We start from the raw sequence: 23014 nt of genomic DNA, 5'->3' as shown, positions 1-23014 counted from the left end.
GCACAGTGGGAGGATGTCTCATCACTACCTAAATTTGTACACCGTGGGTGGGGCTTGGGCAGTGGATTACTGCAAGCTAGACACCCCAACTCCGATTTTTTTTCTTGCTCCTTCAGAGACTGTTTTGTGTTGAAGGCTGGAGGAACAAAGCAGTTGGAAATCAGCAAACCATCTGGGATGGAAAGCCACTAGGCCACCTCCAGATAGGGAGGTGGGGGTCTGAGTACAGATCAAAGCATATTTTGTTTTGGATGCGGCTAATGTGGGAATCTGTTTTGCTTGACATGTATTTGTTAGTAGGTTTTGTTCTTGCTTTCTCAGTAGGTGAGAGAAGGGGAGAATTCCGAAATGAAAATAAAATAAAATTGAATGTTTAAAAAAGTAGCTTTGAGGGAATCAATGCTTTAGGATGGGGGGATATAAGTAAGGAAAAGATCCACAAGGAAATTGAACTTGTGTATGTTTAGATGATAGCCTATGATCTCTCTCTCCGAAACCTGTAAACACCCCAAATTTGGTACTATTTTTTTTGCTAATAATAAACAATAACAACAATAAAAGCTAGCATCATTATATAAACGTTGCTGTTGTTCATCCTTCATTTTTGAAGGACTAATGACATCAAATATTATATAATGAATATCATTAATTATAAATAAATATAAGTAACGACAATTATAATGTGCTTTAAGGTTTACAAAACGCTTTTTAAAATATTACCTCATTTTATACTCGCAGGAACCTTAGGAGTCAGGTACAATTATCACCTCCATTTTGCAGATGATAAAACTGAGGCAGGCAGATGTTATATGACTTGTCTAGGGTGTCACACAGCTAGTGTATGAAGCGATCTCAGAACTCAGGTCTTCCTGACTCCATGGTCAGCTCTCTCTCCACTGCACCACTTAACTGCTACACATTTTATTTTCCAGTGAACTCAAGGTTTAATCTAATTTTTAAAGCCATGTAAATGTCATGTCTCTTCTGGATTAATTTCTGGTTTCAGTTGTACATATGGATGAAAATTACATGAAAAACGATGAGGTTGGTAAAATAAGAGATTTAGCTTATATTGACGTATCCCCAACACCAGCCAGACCTACTCAATGCCCTTAAGACACAACCTGCCAAATGAAGAATTATCTTTGATACTGAATGCCTTTGGAGAAACTCTAATTTCTTCCAACATACTATTTCAGTAATATTTCCAACATCATGATGCTGACGGCCATTAGCAAATATCAACTCCATTTTATGTTGATAGAAACTTATTATATACAGGAAGGTGAACATCTCACTTCACAAAATGGGGGCCTTCATGAAGGTGAGATAGTTCTCACGATTCTTATTTACATGCCCCTCTCTCTCTTGCTCTCTGCTATCTCTATTATCGTTACAGAAAAGGCAAGGGAATTTAAAAACACATACTGAAGACAACAAAAGATTGTCAGAGGATATAAAAGGCATCTAAGACGGTGGTGACAGATGGAAAGCATGGCCAAAAAGCAATGACAAAATTGGGGAGCAAAGAGGGAGGAAGTATGGAAGCAAAAGAAAACACTTCTGCCTTCTCCTACCTGCCATATTTGCTTGGCTGGTCCCCAGGGCCCGAAGAATCAACTGAAGCTCTCTGACGGCTGTTGCTGCCTCATTCCCACAGGACATATCGGGTTCCATGACAACCTCCATAAGGCCAACTCCTACCAAAGAGACATTGAATGAGTCCCAACTGGAGCTTTTCATCTGACATATTAGGCTGCAATGTGATCAACAGATAAAAACATTTGGGCCTTACTTAAGAAAACTCTGGATTACTTAAGAGATGCTAAGTGGTACAGTGGATAGAGCTCTGGGCCTGGAGTTGGGAAGACCTTGGTACAAATCTAACTTCATATTACTAGCTGGATGACCCTGGGTAGGTCTGGGCAACCTGTGGTTGCCTCAGTTTCCTCAAGTGTAAAATGGGGATAATAAAAGCTAGCTTCCTTCCTTCCTTCTCTCAGAAAGAACCAGGGGCATGAGTTCTCTCTTCTCTTTTTTTAATTTCTAAATTTGGTCCTTATCCTCTAGAAACATCAACACTTTAGTTTTTTACTGAGGGACACGGAAGAAGTCAAGAGAGAAGAATCCGCCTACCTGCCCGGTTCAGATCAATGAGCGTCTGGGACCTCGTGTCATCGTGAAGGCTCTTGCCGCTGTCTTGCTCCAGCTGGATCTGCTTGATTCTCACCGTTTTGGTGGCTGATGGACTCCATTGGGCTCCCACACCAAGGCTGTATGTCAAGCTCCCGTTCACGGCGATGGGAAGCCTTTGTTGGGTGATCTGGTATCCAGCCTGCACAAAAGCATGGGTTGCAGTCACTAGCCCAACCCATCAAGTTGAAAAATGAAAAGCCTGGCATTTGCTTTGAATTTTTTTTTTTAAATTTGACAAAACAGTGGCACCATTTAATTTAAAAAAAAAATGCTTACACCGCCCTCCTCCCCATCCCAATCCATACTATACCGTCTGTGCTCCAGTCTTCGCAAAGTCTAGTCTTCAACTTTCCCTTCCCCCAATTTCTCATTAGGAAGATTAAAACACAGTCACCCTCTGCCTCAAACAGCAAGTGACAATAAACAACGAGTAGCCCATTTCCCCTGCCAAAGTGCTGTTTTCAGGAATAACAATAATCCCACTGTCAGAGGACCCTAAGAGGAGGATTTATTGTTTCCATTTAGCTCATTAGCCTAAACTCTGCATCTTATTACTGGGCTCCTGACAGACCATTCTTATTAAACAGTGCCAGCTAAGCATTCTGGTCCCTGCATTCGACACTGTCGACAGCAGTCGTTACAGCATTTAGACTCATTTTGTTTTTGCTCTTTAAAGCTAACCGAGCATGGGAAGTGTCTTCCTGCCCTGGCTTCCCTTGCTCCCTTTGTCAGAAAATGCTGTGACACATAATAACAAAAATGCCAACTGATGTTGCAAAGGCCCCCCCCCCCCCCCCCCGGTTTAAAGTGAAATGGATGAGTTGTTTTTGAATGCATAAATCAGTACAGGCTTCCAGGGAAGGGCGAGAGGAGTTAACTATTGGGGGCTGGAAGGATCAGTGAAAATAAGAGTGAGATTCAGTTATACAACGAAGACATTCAAAGTGGAGGGTGAAACATTGTGTGAACAATCCACTTTGTAAGAATAAACTGTTCAAACATTTTGACCCAGTGATCACATTAAGGTACACACAACCCAAGGAAGTCAAAGAAAGAAACAAAGGCCTGATATAACAAAATAGACATAGTGGCAGTTTTTATAGTAGCAAAAAACTAGAAACAAAGTCAGTGCCCATCAATGGAGGAATGGTGGAAAATACTGTGGTTTATGAATGTAGTGGAAAACTATGGGGACTTAGAAATGATGAACACAACCAGGATGTAAAAATAAAGGCATAAATAAGAATTTAAAAACAAACAAACAAACAAAAAACCTCTCAAATATGCTGCCAAGAAATTTGATTACCCGAACTGATTAAGGCCAGAGACAAAAAAAACCCATTATTAAAAAAGCCTAACTTAGATTCTTTGGTATAAGGAAGAAGCTGTCTGGGAGAGGGGAAAATCAAGGTGATAGAAAAACAAAAGAGAGCGACAAAAATCTATTTTTTTTAAAAGGGAAAAAAGTTCTCTAACTTTAGCCAAATTGAATACTGTTACTGTTCACAGTTTTTAGAGAAAATTCAAGGGGGCAGCTAAGTGACACAGTAGATAGAGCACCAACCCTAAAGTCAGGAGGACCTGAGTTCAAATCCGGCCTCAGACCAAACACTTGACACTCACTAGCTGTGTGACCCTGGGCAAGTCACTTAACCCCAACTGCCAAAAAAACCCAAAACCCCCCCCCAAAAACCAGTCATTAGAGAAAATTCAGATCATTCAACTCTTCCAAACTCTATATTTCAAAAGCTCTTGATGTCCTTCTCTAATACCACTTCTCCTTTACCAGAGTATCTGCTGAAAAGAGACCTTTCTCACCAAAGTCAAACCCTTGATGTGCACCCTTAATCCCATTCCCTCCGGTCTACTCCAGCAAACTGCCTCAACTATCATTGTTTCTCTCTAATCTTCACTCTCCCCTCATTTTCTGGCTCCTTCTCTGCCATCTGCAAACACAGTCAAATCTCTCCCATCCCTAACTCTCCTCACCCGACCCCATCATCCTCACTGGCCATCACCCTTCATCAGTGAAAGGAGATGGGACTGGAGTAGATTTGTGAATTCACTATACCAGGTGAGTAAATTTTTTCTACCAACACATATTGGTGCCTTCTCTGAAACTCAGAGGGAGTCTCAGAGAGTTGTCTATCACACTGATAATGGAACAGACCTGCCCAGTATGTGTCAAAGGAGGCAACTAAGTAGTATAGTAGATTGTTAGGAAGACCTGAGTTCAAATTCTGCCTCAGACACTTACTAGCTGTGTGACCCTGAGCAAGTCACTTAACCTGTTTGCCTCAGTTTCCTCATCTTAAAATGGGGATAATAATAGCACCTGCCTTCCAGGATTGTTGTGAAGATCAAATGATTATAAATAATTATAAAGTGCTTCGCACAGTGCCTAGTACATTGTAAGCACTATATGTCAGCTAGCCTCATCATTATTATTTATTACATTATTATGATGATGAAAGCCATTATTATTGTTGTTGCTGTTACTGTGGTTGTTATACACTCATCTTCCTGGCTTTGTGAGGATGACTTTCTATCCACTATACCAACAGTGCCTCTCTCTTAGTGAAACTCTTTGAAAAAGCTGCCTCTACATATTGCTTCTACTTCCTCTCTTGCCACTTTCCTTTAAACCCCCAGAGATCCATGACCTATGAGTAACTAAAATTGCTCTCTTCAAAGTTACCCTCTTAATCACCAAATCAAATTACCTTTTCTCAGTTCTCACTCTTATGGACCTCCCTGTAGCTCATGGCTCTATAGACACTTCTCCAGGTTTTCCTCCTCTGTTGCTTCATGCCTCCTAACTGCAGGTGTTTCTTTCTCTGGGATCTGTACTGGGCCTTCTCCTCTTTTCTCTCTATACCTTTTCACTTGGTGACCTGACCAGGTCTCATGTAATCAATGACCGTCTCAATGAAGATGAATCCTAGGTGGTGTATCTAGTGCCCGTCTCCCTCCAAAACTATAGTTTCACATCATCAACTACTCATTTTGATTTCAAAATACAGAGTAGGCATCTCAAACTCAACATTATCGCATACAGAAGTCTTTCTTTTTTCCCCAAAGCTACCCCTCTTTGAAACATCTCTATTTCTGTTGAGGGCACCACCATCCTTCTAGTGAACCAGGTTAACAACACTGGTCACCTCCTTGACCCATCTCTCACTCACCCCACTTGTCCTATCAGTCACTATGTCTCATCATTTGTACCTATACCACACATCTCAAATAGGTTTCCTTCTCTCCATTTAATACATCATTTTTCACCTGGACTACTGCAAGAGATTCTTAATTTGCCTCCTTTTCCCAAGTCTTTCTCTACACCAATGTACCCTTTCCTCAGCCACCAAAGTTATTTTCCTAAAGTTCAGGTCTATGTCACTGCCCTACTTGATCAATTCCCTCTTACCTCTAGAACAGGCTATCTATGGCCTCTAGGATCAAATGCAAACTTCTGTTTGGCATCTAAATCTCTTCATAATCTGCCCCCTTCCTACCTTGCTAGTCTTCTTATATGTCAACTCTCTCGTACAAACTCTAGAGTTCAGCCAAACTAGCTATTCCTCACACACAATGCCTTATCTCTCATCTTGATATCTCTCACTGTGTCTCCTAAAGCTGTCTTTATATGGGCTCTCCCCATGCCTGGAATGCTCTTCCTCCTCCCCTCTGTCTCTTGGGATATCTGGTTTCTTTCAAGACCTCACTCACGGGCCACCTTTGCAAGGCACTTTTCCTGACTCACCAACCACTAGGGACTTCCCCTCATCTCCTCACCCTCTGCCCCCTACCAAGGTTACCTTGCACAGTCTATTTAGAACACATCTAAAAATGAGTGTGTGGTTTCCTATGAGCCTTTTGACACAGGACCTCTTCCTTCTTTTTCTATGTATTCCTACAATGAGCACTTAGTAACCTTGTGCTGACTGACTACTAATGGGTAGCAGGGTAGATTCTGTTGTCCTCTGGTTCTTGTTCATCCTCACCAGATTGAAAGAGCAAGATGTCTGACAGAAAACGGAGAAGTGAATGGAGAATCTGGGCCCTGAATGTCTGTTTTAAGGAGAGGGGGAGAAATGCTACTGATCAGAAAAGACTTTGATTCAATTCACAACTAAAGTTCAGTTTTACCTGATGAGATGAAATTATGCTCCAGAAATCGTTTAATCTAAATCTGAAGAGAACCAAAGCTTACTATTATGTGCTGAGACCAAAGAACACTCAACATCTGGGAGATGTTTACTGTGTACCCTACTATGCACAGAGCACTGTGACTGCAAGAAAGTCTAGAGGACACACACTCTGTCCTAGCAGAGGTGACAATCTTGAAAGTGGTCAACAGAGTGAATACTCTGATATTTCAGCTGTCTGATTGCACTAATATTAGAAATATAATCCAGTTCAAACTGGCTCAGCACACTGTTTTATAAAAATCTTATTATATTTGCTGGCTTAAATTTTTTTTGGGGGGGAGGAGGAGGGAGAGAATAACATTGGAGCATAATGAGTTCAGGTTTCTGGTCCATGGTTGGGTTCAGGCCCCTGCTTACTGTGTTGCAAATATCCATTTACTAGGCCATAGTAAGATCAAAGAAACGCTGCAGAGGGGAGATGTCCCTATTACAGGATCTGTTCTTTAAAGGAGAGAAAGAAGCTACCACCACATTTCCACGGCTATAAGTGTTTATTTGCTGCAGGGTCAATGCAATGGGCACATGATGTACTCCTGCCCTATCAAGCAATTAGCACCAAATGCTGGGTCTAAAATGAATCTGAGAACATTGGCTTCTTTCTGCTCCCCATTCAATTACAAGAAAGGCACCAGAAGCATGAGGCCGAGCCAGGAGTCAGCAATCAGGGCAATCGCATCCAATCTTACCAAGCCTCAGGGTGCACCGGTCTGCACTGGGGCCCAGCACAGGCCCCTGCTGGGATGGACAGCTCCCTCCTGTTGGGCTGCTCCATCTCCTACCTGGCAGAGGGGGACGTGTACCACACGGAACTACTTACGGGAAGATCTGCGTAGAAGTAGTGCTTTCTGTCAAACAAAGACTTCTTGTTTACAGTGCAGTTCAGAGCCAGGCCTGTCATCACGGCTGCCTCGACACATCTCCTGTTGAGAACCTATAGAAATAGAACACACAGCTCTTCTCAGATCCTCCATCTGAACAAACGCTTCGCCCACTCGCTGACATACATGGGGAATATTCAGTTTTGATGGGCATTATCTCTGGCTCTCTGAGTGGGCAGCTTGGGTTCAGGAGCCAATTCTACTCAACTAGGAATTTGGAAAACTTTATTATTTTTTTTTTAAATGTGTTCAGTGGGTCTTGCTGTATGCCAGAGCAGGGCACTGAGTCACAGGCTGATTTATTTGGCAAATACCCAAGCATCTTTTCCCATTATTCAGCTACCTCCTCCCAAATGGAGGGAATTAAAAAAGAAAATTCCCAGAAAGAGCTTAATACAGTGGCTACTTCAAGGAGTAGCCAAGTTCAAAGATAACCTTAAGCCTGCCTCTGCCTGTCTGTCTCTTTCCTTCCTTTCCTGCCATAATATAGTACCAATCAAAAAAGAAGAAGAGACAATGGTAGCTCCTCAGCTAGTTGATCCAAGAAAGACTTGAAGCCAAACAAACAGCCTACTGACCAGTTCAATTCAATGCACACTTATTAGGTTCCTAATATGTGCCAGGTACCAGGGGAGGTTTGGGGAATTGTTTATTTTTCTATTTGAATCTTGTAGTCCACAAAAACACTGAATGTAAAAGAAGAGCAATATAGCTACTTGTCCCAATACAGCTACTTCTCCTTAAAAGGAGAAAACAATTATAACAATAACCAACATTTATACAGTACTTTAAAGTTTGCAAAGAACTCCACAGAGTTATGTTGTTGAAAATAATGGAAAATTCTATTCATTCAGACACTATAAATTTTGGAATTAGTGATGACTCAACCTGGGCTTGGCCAAAGTTTACCTCTGTACAATCAATTAAGAGAGGGTCTGCTAAGCAAAAATAGTATAACAATATTACAAAAGATTTATTTTAACCTACTTAAGAAAATAAGCCATTCTTCTGGGATTTTCACATATTAACTATTAGAATGAAAATAGATTCTACTAATTACAAATAAGTGTTATCAATTCATCAAAGCAAGCCCTCTAGGACCTCTATTGGGACATATTCTATGTTTTTAAAGACAATAAAATTGCATTTTCTTTAGAAAATAGTATTCCAAGGCTGAGACTTTACACTAATTCAATCTAACCTTCCCTCTATTTGATCCAAGGATTCATTGTACTTGTATTTGGAGTTTTGCAAACCAAACACTAGTTTTAAAATGGAGGACTTCTCATTGAAAACCTGGCTAGCAATTCCTCCACTGCACAGAGAATAAAAGGCTAAGGAGCTACTTTTCAAAAAAGCATAAAAGGCAATTACTCTGTGAAACTAATGTTAGATACTGACAACTCTGATGATTAGAATACAGCATGCTAAACACTTTAATTTATGGAGAGATAGTAATTAAGATTTATTAAGTAAAGATATGGCAGTAAAACAGGCCTTTGTCTTACTGCTAACCGTAAATTTGTCTCAAAGCATGAACTCCCTCTGATTCACATTTGTAGTAAAATTACAATACATATAAATTTTCCTTCTGGTAAATCAAATTATTCCCCTACCCCTACTCCCCCCACTCTCACACACCTCCCAGCTTTCCTTGAACCTTTTGCTCTTATCCATAAGAGAATGCAAAGATTGCTGAGTTATAATAATAAAATAATCCAATGCCCCAATTTTAGCTGCCCAGTTGAACTTGGAAGGAGCTCATTTTAACTACAGCTTCATTGGCCCAAAGTTATTAATCTCATTCATATACACACATATTTGACACAAAATTGCCTAAGTACACAAAGAAAGAAAGTGACAGGTCTGTTTTCTCCTTTTCTTGAATTACACTTTAATTTAAATTCCCATTCCAAAGAGAAAAGAGTAGGATCGAACTACAGGTGTGTACAACCCTAAAAAAGCCCACTGAAGGTATATGACATCATCTTCAAAGGTCTGCGAAGACTTCCACTAAGACTACAACTATTTTTTTTTCAAACCAAAGAATTAGGAATTAAATGGTACATATTTCTAAACCTCAGAAATGGAGAAAGCATGGCATATTGCAGAGGACACTGAATCTGGAGTTGGGACAAGCTAGGCTCGACTTTCACCTTTGACGTTTGCCCCAGCATGATCACAGTCAAATCACTTAAGCTCTCTCAGTCTCCGTCCTAGTCTGTAAACTTGGAGAAATAGCACCTATGTTCCCTACATCACAGTATTGTTTTAAGTCTCTAATGAAATAATGTATTCAACGTGCTTTATGAACCTTAAAGTGCTATCGTCACCATCACCCTTATATTCCAAATAACTAATTTAGATGGGTCTTTAATATTCAGACTTTCTAGGGAGCAAAAGAATCATAGGAAAGAGAATGGGTGTTAGTTCTAAATAGAAAGAGAGGCCCTAATCTGTTGAGACACAATAGATATTGAAATTACGTATGATTTCAGTGTTATAATATTTTCCCCTTAGGTGGCAAGCACCACTTCTTGCATTGATTAGTGGGCTCTCTCCCAAGGATCAGACACCATATTTTTTAATGACTCAGGAAGCCTGGACTACTTTATTTTCTGTTCCTCAGTGAAGCAAATTTTCCCTAGATAATGTTGTTGTCTGCTTTCCTTATGGTTGGAGAAATCTCCCATAATCAGGTGGAAAAAAACTGAGTCTAACAAGCAAAACAATTCATAAACCAACTAAGTGGGCCAATTTTCACTCCCACCCCACTGGGATACCTTATTTTATCCCCACACAACTTCTAATCTGTGCTGAAAGCTACCTTTAAAATTAAATGGAAAGTTTCTAGAGTAGAGATGCATAAAAGGCATAGGGAGAAGGAAGAAAAAAGTGAATGAAGACAAAAGAAAAACAAGGTTCATTTCAGATAAAATTCGGAAAGAGGCAGTCATTAATATAGATACAAATGGCCTGCTTGCCTCCCTTTGCCCTACTCATGTTTGTTCTTCTTATATACACTGACATCTGAGAAACCAGAACACAGAAACTGGCCTTTTAGATATGTTTGAAATAGTCAAATCATTATATGACCTGGCTTCAAATGCAGTACCCTAGTTAGACTCTGCACCTGGACAGATATAGATGGCCTGACAAACTGTGTCATACTATTAAAATACATACAGTGCTTAGACACACATCGATTTCATGTGTGAAAAGCTTCTCTCACTAATGACCTTGTAGAGTTCTTCATTTTTGTTTATGGGGTAGATTGTTTGCTATTAAGTTGACAGCTTTGATTACCACTGAGAAGCTGAACTGAATAGGAGGCCAAGCATTTGTGGGCCGTATCTCTAGAGTCTGTCCGTCAATGGCACAGTAGAAAGAAAACTGGGCTGGTAGTAAGAAGGCTCAACAGATTCTGGTCCATCCTCTGCCACTAAAGAATTGGAGGCAACTTGGACAAACTGCTTCAACTCTCTGGGTCTCAGTTTTCTCATCTGTAAAATTAGGGGATTGGACTGGATGACCCCTAAAGTTGTTTCCAGTTCAAATGATCTGTGATTTGACTGTTAGCTTGAAGTGACAAACGCCAGCATAGAATGCTAGCTAGCAAACTGCTTGCTGTTGGCGGCAGTGATGGGATTTGGGGGAAGAGGGGGAGATAATGATTACAAATTCAGGGAAAAGGAAATCCCAAAGAGCTCCACCATTCTAGTAAATGTACATTCATCTGCTTGGTGATGTCATTCCCAGAAAGGTGTAGATAAGTAACCCCTTAGAAGTAATAGACCATCAGGAGAGGGTTTTTCAGAGAGGACAGCTGGCTATGATTATCCTTCCTTTTAGGTATCCGATAGCAACTGAGGATTTTGCTAAAGGGCCCATGAGAAGCATGAAACCAACGAGGCAAGGTCAAGCTTATGCTCAGTGAAAACCTCCATTTCACCCCCATTTAGGCCTTTTTTTTCCCCTTTAAGAATAGCTAGTTCCTCTAACTGGAAGGCTATCTGGAACTTCCTTAAGTAAGAGGCCAAATAAGTAAATTCAGCTTTGAAAAACAAAAACAAAAAACTCAAATCTAGGAAATTCGCTATATTACGTAAGAAGACTGCTCCTGTTTAAACACATCTGCCAACTGATGTCATTGACTTTTATTTTAAAATCAGCTATCTGGCTTAAACCCCATTTACAAAGCACCTCCCTGGATCTGGAGATAGTTTAGGTCAAATTAGGTGCCTCTACATGCAGAGTGAACTTCTTATTCCAACCTGGAAACTGGAACAAAGGCATTCTCCTGGGTTTGACTGTATCTATATTTAAGTACATCATTTAAAAAGGTGAAATCACAAGTGTGAAAAAGAGAATGGTTTCCCCTCCAAAAACAAATTATTTTCCTTAATAGAAAAACAGGCATTTGTCTAGCTTAGAAGACCTTTGTGTCCCCTAAAAAGGGTTTTGCTTCCATTAATCCATCCATCCCATAACCAAATGGTATCAAACCTGTTTTCCCCGCTTTGTGTTTCTTGAAGGACACCAATAATTTAAAAGTGTAAACTAACTAACGGACAAATCTATTTGCTTAAGAGACAATTGGTGTCTCCACGCCTTATGGGTTTGAACAGGAGTGTTTACTGAAGTTACTGCCTCTCTCTCTCAACTAGTGACCGCTCTGAGAGTATTTGTATTTGTCCTTTAATGGCTCAAAGTTCAGAACATGAGTATCATAATTAAAGAATTAAATCTTCCCTGCATGGAGGGTGAAATGGAGGAGACTAGGCAATCAGGCAGTCAAGACAGCTGACAGTGATGAGCAAACAAAGGTTATGGGTAACTACAGGCATCTTAAATGTTTACAAGCAGCCATAAAGAAAGGATTCACTGTTATGTTTTGTTTGAAATGAACAATTAACAAATGTTGCAGACGGGAACACAGTCTGGATCTTTAAGCTCTGGACTGGGAATCAGATGATCTTCCCATCACTTGCTAACTGTGTCCCTGACTTTCCTGTGGCCTTGGGCAATTGAGTAAAGCCTTGAAGTCTCCTCTTCTGTAACCAGGGCTAAGACCCTCAACCTTCCTCCTGAGGGTATTATGGAAAACTGAGCCATGAATATGAAGTGTTACTGGAGTGTGAGGGAAGGGAAAGGGAAAAAGGAAGGGGAAGGGGAGAGGGAAGAGGAAGAAGGGGAAAGGGAAAAGTGAAAGGAAAGAGGAAGGGAAGGGGAAAGGGAAAGGGGAGAGAGAAGGGGAAAGGGAAGGGAAAGGGAAGAGAAAGGAGAAGGAAAGGGAAGGGGAAAGAGAAATGGGAAGGGAAAAGGGAAGGGGAGAAGAAAGAGGAAGGAGAAGGGGAAAGGGAAAAAGAAAGGGGAAGGGAAGGGAAAGAGAAAGGGGAAGGGAAAAGGGAAAGGGAAGGGAAGGGGAAAGAGAAATGGGAAGGGAAAAGGGAAGGGGAGAAGAAAGAGGAAGGAGAAGGGGAAAGGGAAAAAGAAAGGGGAAGGGAAGGGAAAGAGAAAGGGGAAGGGAAAAGGGAAAGGGAAGGGAAGGGGAAAGAGAAATGGGAAGGGAAAAGGGAAGGGGAGAAGAAAGAGGAAGGAGAAGGGGAAAGGGAAAAAGGGGAAGGGAAGGGGAAAGAGAAAGGGGAAGGGAAAAGGGAAAGGGAAGGGAAGGGAAAAGGGAAAGGGAAGGGAAGGGGAAAGAGAAAGGGAAAAGGAAAAGGGAAGGGGAAGGGGAGAGTAAAGAGGAAGGAGAAGTGGAAGGGAAGGGGAAAGAGTAAGTGAAGATAAAGGGAAAAAGTGCTGAATCTGGAACCAAAGGCCCTAGATTCAAACTCCACCTCTGACACTTATTGCCTATTTGTAAGACCTTGGGCAAATCACTTTCCTCTTTTGTAAAATGAAGCTGGGCTAGAAGACCTCTCAGGGCCTTTTTGGCTCTAGTTCTGGGATCATATAGAAACTGTTGCTTCGCTATCTCCATAGGAAGCATGTTCTTTAGATAACTGAAGTATCTATGATTTTGATGGTATGGGGATGCCCTCCACAGATCACACAAACACCCCTCCACCCTGGGTGCCTTGCTATATATGCAATACTTATTGTTATGGTCTAAAAAATTCACTACCTAGTGGCCAGCCCTCCGGTGATGAGCTCTTCTGTGCTCAGTGAGAATCAAAGGAAGCTTTATCCAACGTGAGACACTTGACCTATTCTTTTCCTTCCTCTAAAGTACAATTTCTGCCCTTGAGATGCCACTCCAGTCATTAGTGCCATCCTTTCTAGGTGATGAAGAGGGCCCCTGAGGGCTAGGAAACAAAAAGCTCATCCCCCAGGATGCTGTACCATGGAAGCGAGTGGGCGGGCACTGCTTTCCCAAGGTGCCAGCCCGATCTGGACCAAAGTTACCATCCCTGAAAGTAAGTGCTCTCCCCTGCTTGCGAGACTCTGTGACATAGATGACAAAGTGCCTAGCCCAGGGTGCCAAGACTGTAAATAAGGGAGCGTGAGAGGCAGCGAAGAAGAAAGAGCCCAAGGAAGTCAACCACAGAAAGGACCCACATGTACCCAAATATTCATAGCAACACTTTCTGTAGTGGCAAACAGCTGGGAACAAAGTGGGCAGCTATCCATTAGGGAATAGCTGAACAGACTGAGGTACGTGGATGTAATGGAACACTCGGGCCCCCTAAGAACAATGAATATGAGGAATTCAGAGACGAGGGAGAACCAGGAGAACAGTATCCACAATGTTGTGTCCGTCTCTTCCATGATCCCATTTGGGTTTTCTTGGCAAAGATACTGGAGTGGTTTGCCATTTCCTTCTCCAACTCATTTCACAGAGGAGGAAACTGAGGCAAGTAGGGTGAAATGACTTGCCCAGGGTCACACAGCTAGTAAGTGCCTGAGGCTAGATTTGAACTCAGGAAGATGAGTCTTCCTGACTCCAGGCCCAGGTACCACCTAGCTGCCCTCTACTCAATGACTACTAAAATGTAAATAAAAAGAACATTTTGTGATCTTGATCAAGTTACCTAGCCTCTCTTGGCCTCAGTTTCCACCCCTGTAAAATGAAGAGGTTGGCACAGATGACCTCTGAGGTCCTCCTGACTCTACATCTATGTTCCTACAATTTCAAGGCTCAGTTTTGGAGCTGGAGAACAGAAGAGAAAATGACTCTCCAGGGCCAGACTGGGGAAGCAGAGTTCTGCCTCTACTGGGGCCATGTTTGCAGCATCAGCTGGTTCTGCTTTATGATTTTTCTTTCTTACAAAAGGGTAATAATAAATGACGGGACATGGTTAGTGTGTCTAGAAATGACTGTGATATAAAAACAGAAGACGTCAATAAAAATTATTTTAAAATAAAAAAGGAATTAAAAAAACCCAGTAATTTGCCAAAGTTAAAAAGTGATAGGAAAAAAAAGGGACATGTTTGAAAAAACAAAAAGAAAGCAGCCGAGGATCAGAGGGCAAGAGAGCCAGAGCTAGAAAGGGCCTGAGGCCATCGAGCCTCCATTTTACAGATGAGGAAACTGAGGCCCATGACTTGTGATCTATACCTTGCCTGAGGCCACATGTTCAGAGAATGTTCAAGGTGGGATTTGAATCTAAGTCCTCTGATTCTACAGCCAGAGAGGTAGAAAACCCACTCTCCTGCTCATCTCATTGGAGGAAATCCACGTGAAGATGGCTTCCAAGCAGAGGCAGCAGGGGACGGTGTCCAGGGCACACTCCCAGCCGGTGGTGGAGCTGGCTCATTGAAGCTACATGTTCACACCCTGTGTGGCACTGGGGGCAGGCAGTGGAGGGTCAGTAAACATTTATCCTGCCTGCGAGCACAGGATTCTGCAGTCCTTCCAAATCTCTTTTTGGTATAACGTGAAGGACAAAACATTCAAAGCATCTACGTGTCCCCTCCATCAAGCACAGGAAACCTGAGGGGGAGCCTGGCCGTCGCCACCACTGTCCCAGGATGGAGGAGCTGCTGCAAGGCTGCTGCAGCTTTTAGTTCTGGCTCTGTCCAAGGGAGGAAAATGAATGGGAGCCAGCTGCATGATTTGAGGCTGTATTTTTATTATAGGCACCTAGCATAAATCACCAGGACAAAGCCTGAGTCATTCGTATGAGCTCCTTGGATGCTAGAATTAAAAACAGCATCACCCTGCCCTGACAGGCGCTTCAAAAACTCATCTGCATATTTACATCCACAAAAGACAGCTCCCCTTGACCATCAGCAGGCATCTTTGGGGATATGGTTACATCCCACTGTCTGCATGGTTCCCCTTCGGCTCTGCTACAGGTTTTTTGGTGCAGTAGTAAACAGAATTCATTTAAAACAGGTAAGGTCTCTACAGTGACACCATCTCTTCTAGCAGTAGCTCACTGTTATTGCAAATGACATCTCACTCAAGTGCAAATTTGGGAGAAAGAAAACAGCATAAGGAGAGAAATAATCTAAGAACAGACTTTCTCAAGTATAATGCTACACTTTCATATGCCACAAAGATCCTCAAGGGAGATGACTGATGCCTGGGGAAAACCTTCTATGACTGTGAAGGGAGCGCTCCCGCTCCCAGGGAGCACAGCAGGCTCACAGGTGATATGTGGGGGAGAAGAGATATGGAGGGAGGGCACGAGCAGGCCTCTGGTCCCACAGGTCCTCAGGTCTTTGAAGGAAGATGGTGAGGAGTGGAGGAAGAGAGAATACTCAGTTTCTCCTTCTTTCTCTTGTCTACTAGATTTATCTGTTCTTTCCAGGCTTCTTCCCTTTTTTAAATTCTTTCAAAATGCTACAGATGGATCTGTGATTTCACTGAGGTGAATATTCCCTCCAATGGTGCAGATTGCTAAACAATCCCGCCTGTTCATCCTGTGTGACCCTTGTCCACATTCTCATGCATTCGAAGTAAGCCAAACAAGGAGGGTCTTTCTGTTTTCCTGATACTGAAAAGGTACTAGTGGAGCAGGCCAATGAGTTGCATAGACTCACCTCCTTAAAATTTTTATAGTCCTACATTTCTCTGATGGATGCAAGAACCAGCCTCGAAGCCAGAAAGAACTGAGTTCGAGTCCCACTCCTGACACATACTGGCTGTGTGACCTTGGGCAAATCACTATCTTCTAGGTGTTGTCAAGGTAAGTCTGTAAGACAATGCTGCAGAGAAGGTACTGAATTGTACCGGCAGAGGGAGTTTCTTCGCCCAGGAGTCTGCACCAGTGAAATCACAGATCTAGTCCCTATCCCTATTTATTCATAACACTTCTGCTGCCTAATTCTTCATTTGTGACGCTTCACAGCCAACTCATCTCTACCAGGAACCTCTAGACTGCCCTTTGACAGGTGACTCTCCACATCAGCTCTTTCAAGATGGCAGGAGTCCACAACTCAGAGCCATACAACATCACTGGAAGTCTACTGGTGTTAAAAAGGTGACTTGACATCTGCTGGGTGATAAGTTTGGGATTAATCAATGTCACCCTATAATTCAATAGAATATCAAAGCATTATGATCACAACACTTGACAACATGTCAACCCTTTTCCAAGGTGAAGCTTGGAGTCACTGACAGAACATTGTAATTTATCTAAGGATCTTCTACTGTTTGACTCTGGGCCCCTGCAAAGCAGTAGGTTATATTACCCTTAAAATCCAGGGAGATGAGTAGCCTTACTGGGAATCAATCCAGTCTAGCATGCTAGAGGTAAAACTTAGGAAATGGGTAAAGGAAGGCATGACTAGAGAGAAGCAAGGTGGAGTTGGACCCAATGACTTGGGGATGGATGGAAGAGGTCTAATATTTGATTTTACTTCTTTCTAAACGCTGGATGCCACCTGTTAGGAAGGACGGCAAATAAGCTGGATTGCATGCTCATTCTATATGTGGATCTGGGGATGTTTCAAAGCCTGGAGTCTCAGAGGGGAAGGACAGAACTGTCTTCAACCATCTGAAGGGCTATCACTGACGAGAGTTTTGCTTTGTTCTTATTGGCCCGTGAGGGCAGAATTAGGAGCAAGGAGCAGAAGGTGCCAAGAGGCAAATAATAACCTCAATATGAGGAAAAACTTCCTGAAAATTAGAGCTTCCTCAAAGGTGAATGGACTGCTCTGGGAGGGAGGGGGATCCCACCTCCATTAAGGTCTTCCGGCAAAAGCTGAATGACCACTTGCCACGTGTACTGTACAAGGGAACATTCTGCAGGTCTGAGCTGGACTCAATGGCCAACTCTGACACGATTCTATGGCTGGGCAGGCTGGGTACAAAGACTGTATGGTCAATTGGGCTGAGGAAAAACAAGAGTAGGGTTTATATGTTTTAAGCTGCTACGATTTATTTAGTAACATTTCTGTTGGGTGATAAATTTAGGATTGATCTACAGCATTCTATAATTCAACAGGGTATCAAAGCATTACAACCAGAGCACCGATATCCCAGCTGCTAAGTCAAATGCAAATACAGCCCCCTGGAGTGTGTGCTGGAAGCCAAAACTGAGGCAATGCACGCTCTATACAAGACCCCTCCAAATATTACCATCAGCACCTGATTTCAATGATATATGTCATATAACTTCACAAACCATATATATCTTATATAACTGCATGTGGTGGTCTTTCCAAAGCCCTCACTTCCAAGGACTACATAGAGGGGGAGGCCCCACCAGCTGCCTTTTTCCTGTGATGCCATTTAAAGAGACAAAATAAAGTAGACAGAATTCTCTTTTCCTTTACATGTAGCTGCAAACACAGGAGCATTTTAGTGTATGTGCAGAAATAGCACCAAGACCACCCCCCACCGCTCCTGCTGTGGGCCTACGAATGAGAGGAGAAAATTAAGTGGAGACTCTTCTTGTTATTCTGGCCTTTTGTTGTCAGAGCTACTAGTCCTGGCTCACAACTGTGATGCACCTCTTTCTCTATCTGAAGGAGATCAGTCCTAGAGATTCCTATAAACAGACGATTCTGTTTGGCTCTTGTGGTCTGGGGGAGGAGGGGACAAAACTAAGACAGATGGGTAGAAGTTACAGGGAGGCAGATTTTGGATCAATCTAAGGAATAACTTTCCTATCAATCAGAGCTACCCAGTACTAGCGTGGGCTATCCCAGGAGGTTGTAAGTAAATGCCTAGCCCCATCATGGGTGGTTTTCAAAAGTAGAATGGATGACTATTTGCTGAGGCATCTGGCAGAAGGGATTCATGTTTCAGGCTAGCGATTTTAAGATGCCTTTTAAGGTACCTTCAAACCCTGACATTTTAAGTTTGCAGAGAAATACTTGAATGTTTCTTCTCATTGCAAAATACTGTTTCACAAATCTCTCTCCAATGTCTGCTCAATTCTCCTGATTACATCAAGGAAAAAACCATTCCACTTAGGTGTCAATCTTGAGAACCTTGCTGCTTCTGATGGTTTTCAGATATTTCTGTCTGATTTTCCAGTCAGAAACTTCTCATTTCCAAGGAGGGCTGTAAGGTTCCAATTTAACAAGAAATAAGCAGCTAGGGGGTACAGTGCACAGTCAGGAAGACCTGAATTCAAATCCTGCCTCAAACACTTACTGGGCCTCAGTCTATTCATCTATAAAATGGGTGGAGAAGGGGTTGCACTCAGTGGTCTTGAAGGTCCCATCCGGCTCCAAATCTATGATCCTATAATCCTAAGAAAACCGTGTCTTAGACTCCCAGCCATCTATGGGCAAGACAGCAGGGAGATAAAGCCAGGACGGCACTGGGGGAGAAGGCCTATGAAGTACTTTACTTCCACAATCTTATTTAGACATGGCAACAGCCCCGAGAGGTAGGTACTACAGCAATTATTATCCCTATTAACAGAGGTAGGATCTGGGCATCAGAGAGGAGTCACACACCTCCTAACTGTCAGAGATCTGAGTCAGACTCTGGGATCACCTGACTCCAAGTCCCCCTGCAGCTTCTCCCTTCATAATAAATAGTTTGGAAGTATTCTGAGTCACTTGGTTGAGGCTTCCCACCTAATGACTGATATTACTATGATCTGAATCTAATTCCCACTAGTCTGAAGGATAGTGATGAATACCATATCAGTGGGTCCTAACATGGGGAAGTCAGTCTGTTTTCTCCTTGCAATGCTGGGACCTCGAGAGCTCCTAAGTCAGACTGATTATGGTGGCCCATCCTCTCCATCCCTTTGCCAGTACCTTGGATGGAGGGGCTAAGAGCCTCATTAGCAGACAGGGAGACAACATGCACTGGGAGGGGAGTGGTAACATGTGAGAGGTTTGGAGCCTAGGCTAGATGAGAATTGGGGATGATTAAACGCTTAGATAAGGGGAAATCAGGTTGGGGAGAGGCTGACTTCAACTCCACAAAAGAAAAACTTCCTGACAATCAGAAGTGGGAAGGGCAGCCTCAGGAGACAGTAGGGAGTCCATCACCAGAGGGCTTCAAGGAGAGGTCAGAGAACCCCTCATGAGGGGCGATGCTGAAGGGGAGATATCTCAACAGGCCTAAGTGACTCTAAATGCTATTCTAGCATTCCGTGTCTGGCACCCATCAGCTTAGCTCAGGGGAGGCAGTGACCAACTCCCAGGCAATGGCTCCAAGGAGGTAGTACTTTAAGAGACCTGGGGATGTCAGAAGAAGTCCAGGGAGGGGTCTGATAGCTCTTACGTAGGAGATGGTGAGAGGATCACATAAGCCACTAGTACATGCTTCATAGGAATATTTAAGCCAGTGGTGAGACATTCAGTCAAAGATATCTTATAGGATTTGATGTAGGTAAACACTAACAAGAGAGGTTTAGAAATAATAATAATAATAATGATGATAATAACTAGCAATTATATGGCACTTTAAGGTTTGCAAAGTGTAATGATAACTAGCATTTACATAATGCTTACTATATGCCAGGCACTGTGCTAAACACTTTATGATTACAATCTCACTGGAATGGCCTTGGGAGGCAGGTGCTATTATTATCCCAATTTTACAGATGAGGAAACAGAGTCAGACAGAGGTCAAGTGACTTTCCTAGGGTCACACAGCTAGTAAGTATCTGAGTTGGGATTTGAACTCAGATGTTCCTGACTCCAGGCCCAGCGCTCTATCCACTGTACCACCTAGCTATCTTTATATACACACCATAGACATACATGCACATTATAAAGGATCTCCTGAATCTGCTTCCAGGCAGAAAATGATAACAACTGGGGTCTCCTCTTATTCTAAAGAAAGTGACTCTGAAGGACATAATTAGGGTGATTACTGAGGCTAAAGGAAAACCTAGAGTAGACTATGCTTTCAAATGAGTTCTATGGAATAGGTTTCCAAAACAAATCTTTGCAAGAGGAAATATTTTAAATGGAAATTGGCCAAATAGCTAGTCCTAATCTGCACGTGAACAAGTAGAGAGAAGCCACATATACATGTCTGGTTCTGTGACATACCTACATGGATAAAGGCATATCCATCCATCCATCCATCCATCCATCCATCCATCCATCCATCCATCCATCCATCCATCCATCTTCTCTACAAATGTCTCCTTAAACATCTGATTTACCTTCTCTATTTTGGGGTTAAAGATAGCTTCTAGGATCATGCTGAGAATTAAATAAATACATAAGCAAGCATTTTCACCTGATGATTTCTCCCGCATGACAAAACCCATTAACCCACTAGCACTGGGGTTATCCATGACAGACAGAACAGTAGAAGTATGTCCTACTTTATGTCACCTTCACATAAGAAGATGCAGGTTTTTACAAAAGATAAATTAGGAAAGGACTGGTTGCTTTACAAAAAGAGCCACAATAAGATCTCTTTCAAGAATAAACACCACAGGCACATTTAAACCAGGGAATCTAAGCCTGGTGTCTGTAGACTTTTTTGAAATGGCTGAATAACTGCATTTCAGCATAATAGGTTTCCGTTGTAATTCTATGCATTTTACATTATGCACTTAAAAATACTTTGAAGAAGGGGTCCAAAAGCTTCATCAGGATGCTGAGGGGGTCCACGACACACAAAAGATTAAGAACCCCTGATTGAAATGGGTCTTATTTGCATAAAAGTTTTCAAGAACATGTTTACTGCATAAAGCCAGGCATAAGTGGACTGCTTATAAATAGGCACAGTACTTGATACCACCTGTTTCATGCATTTCTACCATGGTGGTACTGTGATTACGACTGAGATGTCTAAAATGTGTTGAGCACTGGGGGAGATGCTACAGAAAGACCCTAAACACTAACTTTAGTATCATTCTAGCACAACTAAAGCAAACTCCAGCCTTCCCTGATAAAGACAGATCCAAAGCCCTGAACCATAAGGCTGTTAGTAAGGAGGTAGGCACCCTACTTTCCTATATGCAAGGGCAAAAAAAAAAAAAGAAAGAAAAAAAGGTAACCAATCTCTTCCCCACACTGTGAGCAAGCAGAATTGATGGTTGCTGGGGATTTTTTTTTCTGCACAGATAAGAGCTTCTGGAGGAGGAAGACAAAGAGCAGAGGCACTAATTTCTAATTAATTTAACTGTGGAGCAGCCTGATTATCTGGAGGAGTTATCTATTGAGCACTGCAGCCTTCCAGTGTGCTGAATCTGAGCTTTCCCAATAGGCAGCTATAGAGCTCACTCTCCCTTCCAATGCATCAGGGATTCGCACCCAGGAGAGAGAAATCATTTCAAACAACAAAGCAAGCATGTGTGAGAATTGCCTCACTGAAATCTCACCTTTTCTCACAACGTTTTCAGGCCAAACAAAATATGCAACAAGTCGAATTCGGTCTTTAATGATGGACACACCAAAGGCTGCCTTCCCTTTCCTCTCACATACATACAGCATGTTAGGGAGGGGGATCTTCAGTGAATCTTCATAAATAGGGCATGACTATTGGCAAATTAATTAATTAGGATCCCGTCGGCAGGATAATCATCTGTTAGATTAAGTAAAAGGCCTCGTGCTTTTGTGACAGCTGTCGCCGTGTGGATGTGCTGAGCGAGGCAGCCTGGCTTGGTGGAGAGGGCTGGACCCTGAGTCAGGAAAGCCTGGATCCAAATGCTGTCTCTGATACTTAGTAGTTAGGTAACTGTACAAAGACCATGCGACCATTCTGCGCCTCTGTCTACTCACCTGTAAAAGGAAGGGCTTAGATCGGATGGCTTCTTTGGCTCTAAATCTACAACCCTGTGATCCCTGCCAAGAAATGTCAAGGTGCCCAATGCCGATATAGCCCAAGACCTTTATGGGAGTAGGATGATGGGCTGAGGGTTATTTCCAGCCTCATGACAAAAAAATGAGATTCCATAAGACTCTAAAGTTCAGGGTAAAACGAGGATAAGAAAATCAAAACTTACACGAACAGAGGTACACACAAAGACACACTTAGAGACAGACAAAATGCAAACTCTTGGTTGGTCACAAGGCTTTGGGAAGGGGGGAGCAGGTAGAAGAGCAAGGATGGACCAGTGAAAATCCACACATATTGTATTCTACAAGGGTCTCCCTTAAGGTTACCATTTTCTAACTTTCCTAATACAAAGCTCCTAATACAATACAACAAGTGAATCAGACGTAAATTCGTCACCTGTAAAAGGCAGATGATCTCTAAGGTCCCTTGCAAAGCCTAAAGTTGTAGGATGATGACTTTCTTGTTCAGCTCGCGGTTCACTATCACCCCTAACATCTTTTCAATATTCACACACATTGATCATTTTAACCTAGAGAAAGAGAGAATATCTCCTTGGAGAATGCAAGGAT

At 42.4% G+C, this 23014-nt stretch overlaps 1 protein-coding gene across 2 annotated transcripts in view; it reads right to left on the bottom strand.

Moving 5' to 3' along the window:
• Positions 1-23014, bottom strand: part of GATB (glutamyl-tRNA amidotransferase subunit B) — a 110970-nt gene that overhangs the window by 79550 nt on the left and 8406 nt on the right. The window contains exons 3-5 of one of the 2 annotated variants that reach the window (XM_020994123.2): positions 7222-7335; positions 2137-2335; positions 1578-1700 (exon numbers count right to left, since the gene is read on the bottom strand). In XM_020994123.2, the coding sequence (XP_020849782.1) occupies positions 1578-1700; positions 2137-2335; positions 7222-7335 (436 nt within the window). The remainder of the gene's footprint in view (positions 1-1577; positions 1701-2136; positions 2336-7221; positions 7336-23014) is intronic. The other variant, XM_020994124.2, reaches the window with a different exon arrangement.

Source organism: Phascolarctos cinereus, unplaced genomic scaffold (genome assembly GCF_003287225.1).
Source record: "Phascolarctos cinereus isolate Bilbo 61053 unplaced genomic scaffold, phaCin_HiC Scaffold_9;HRSCAF=440, whole genome shotgun sequence".
Lineage (NCBI taxonomy): Eukaryota > Metazoa > Chordata > Mammalia > Diprotodontia > Phascolarctidae > Phascolarctos > Phascolarctos cinereus.
This window is presented reverse-complemented; position numbering and strand designations above follow the sequence as displayed.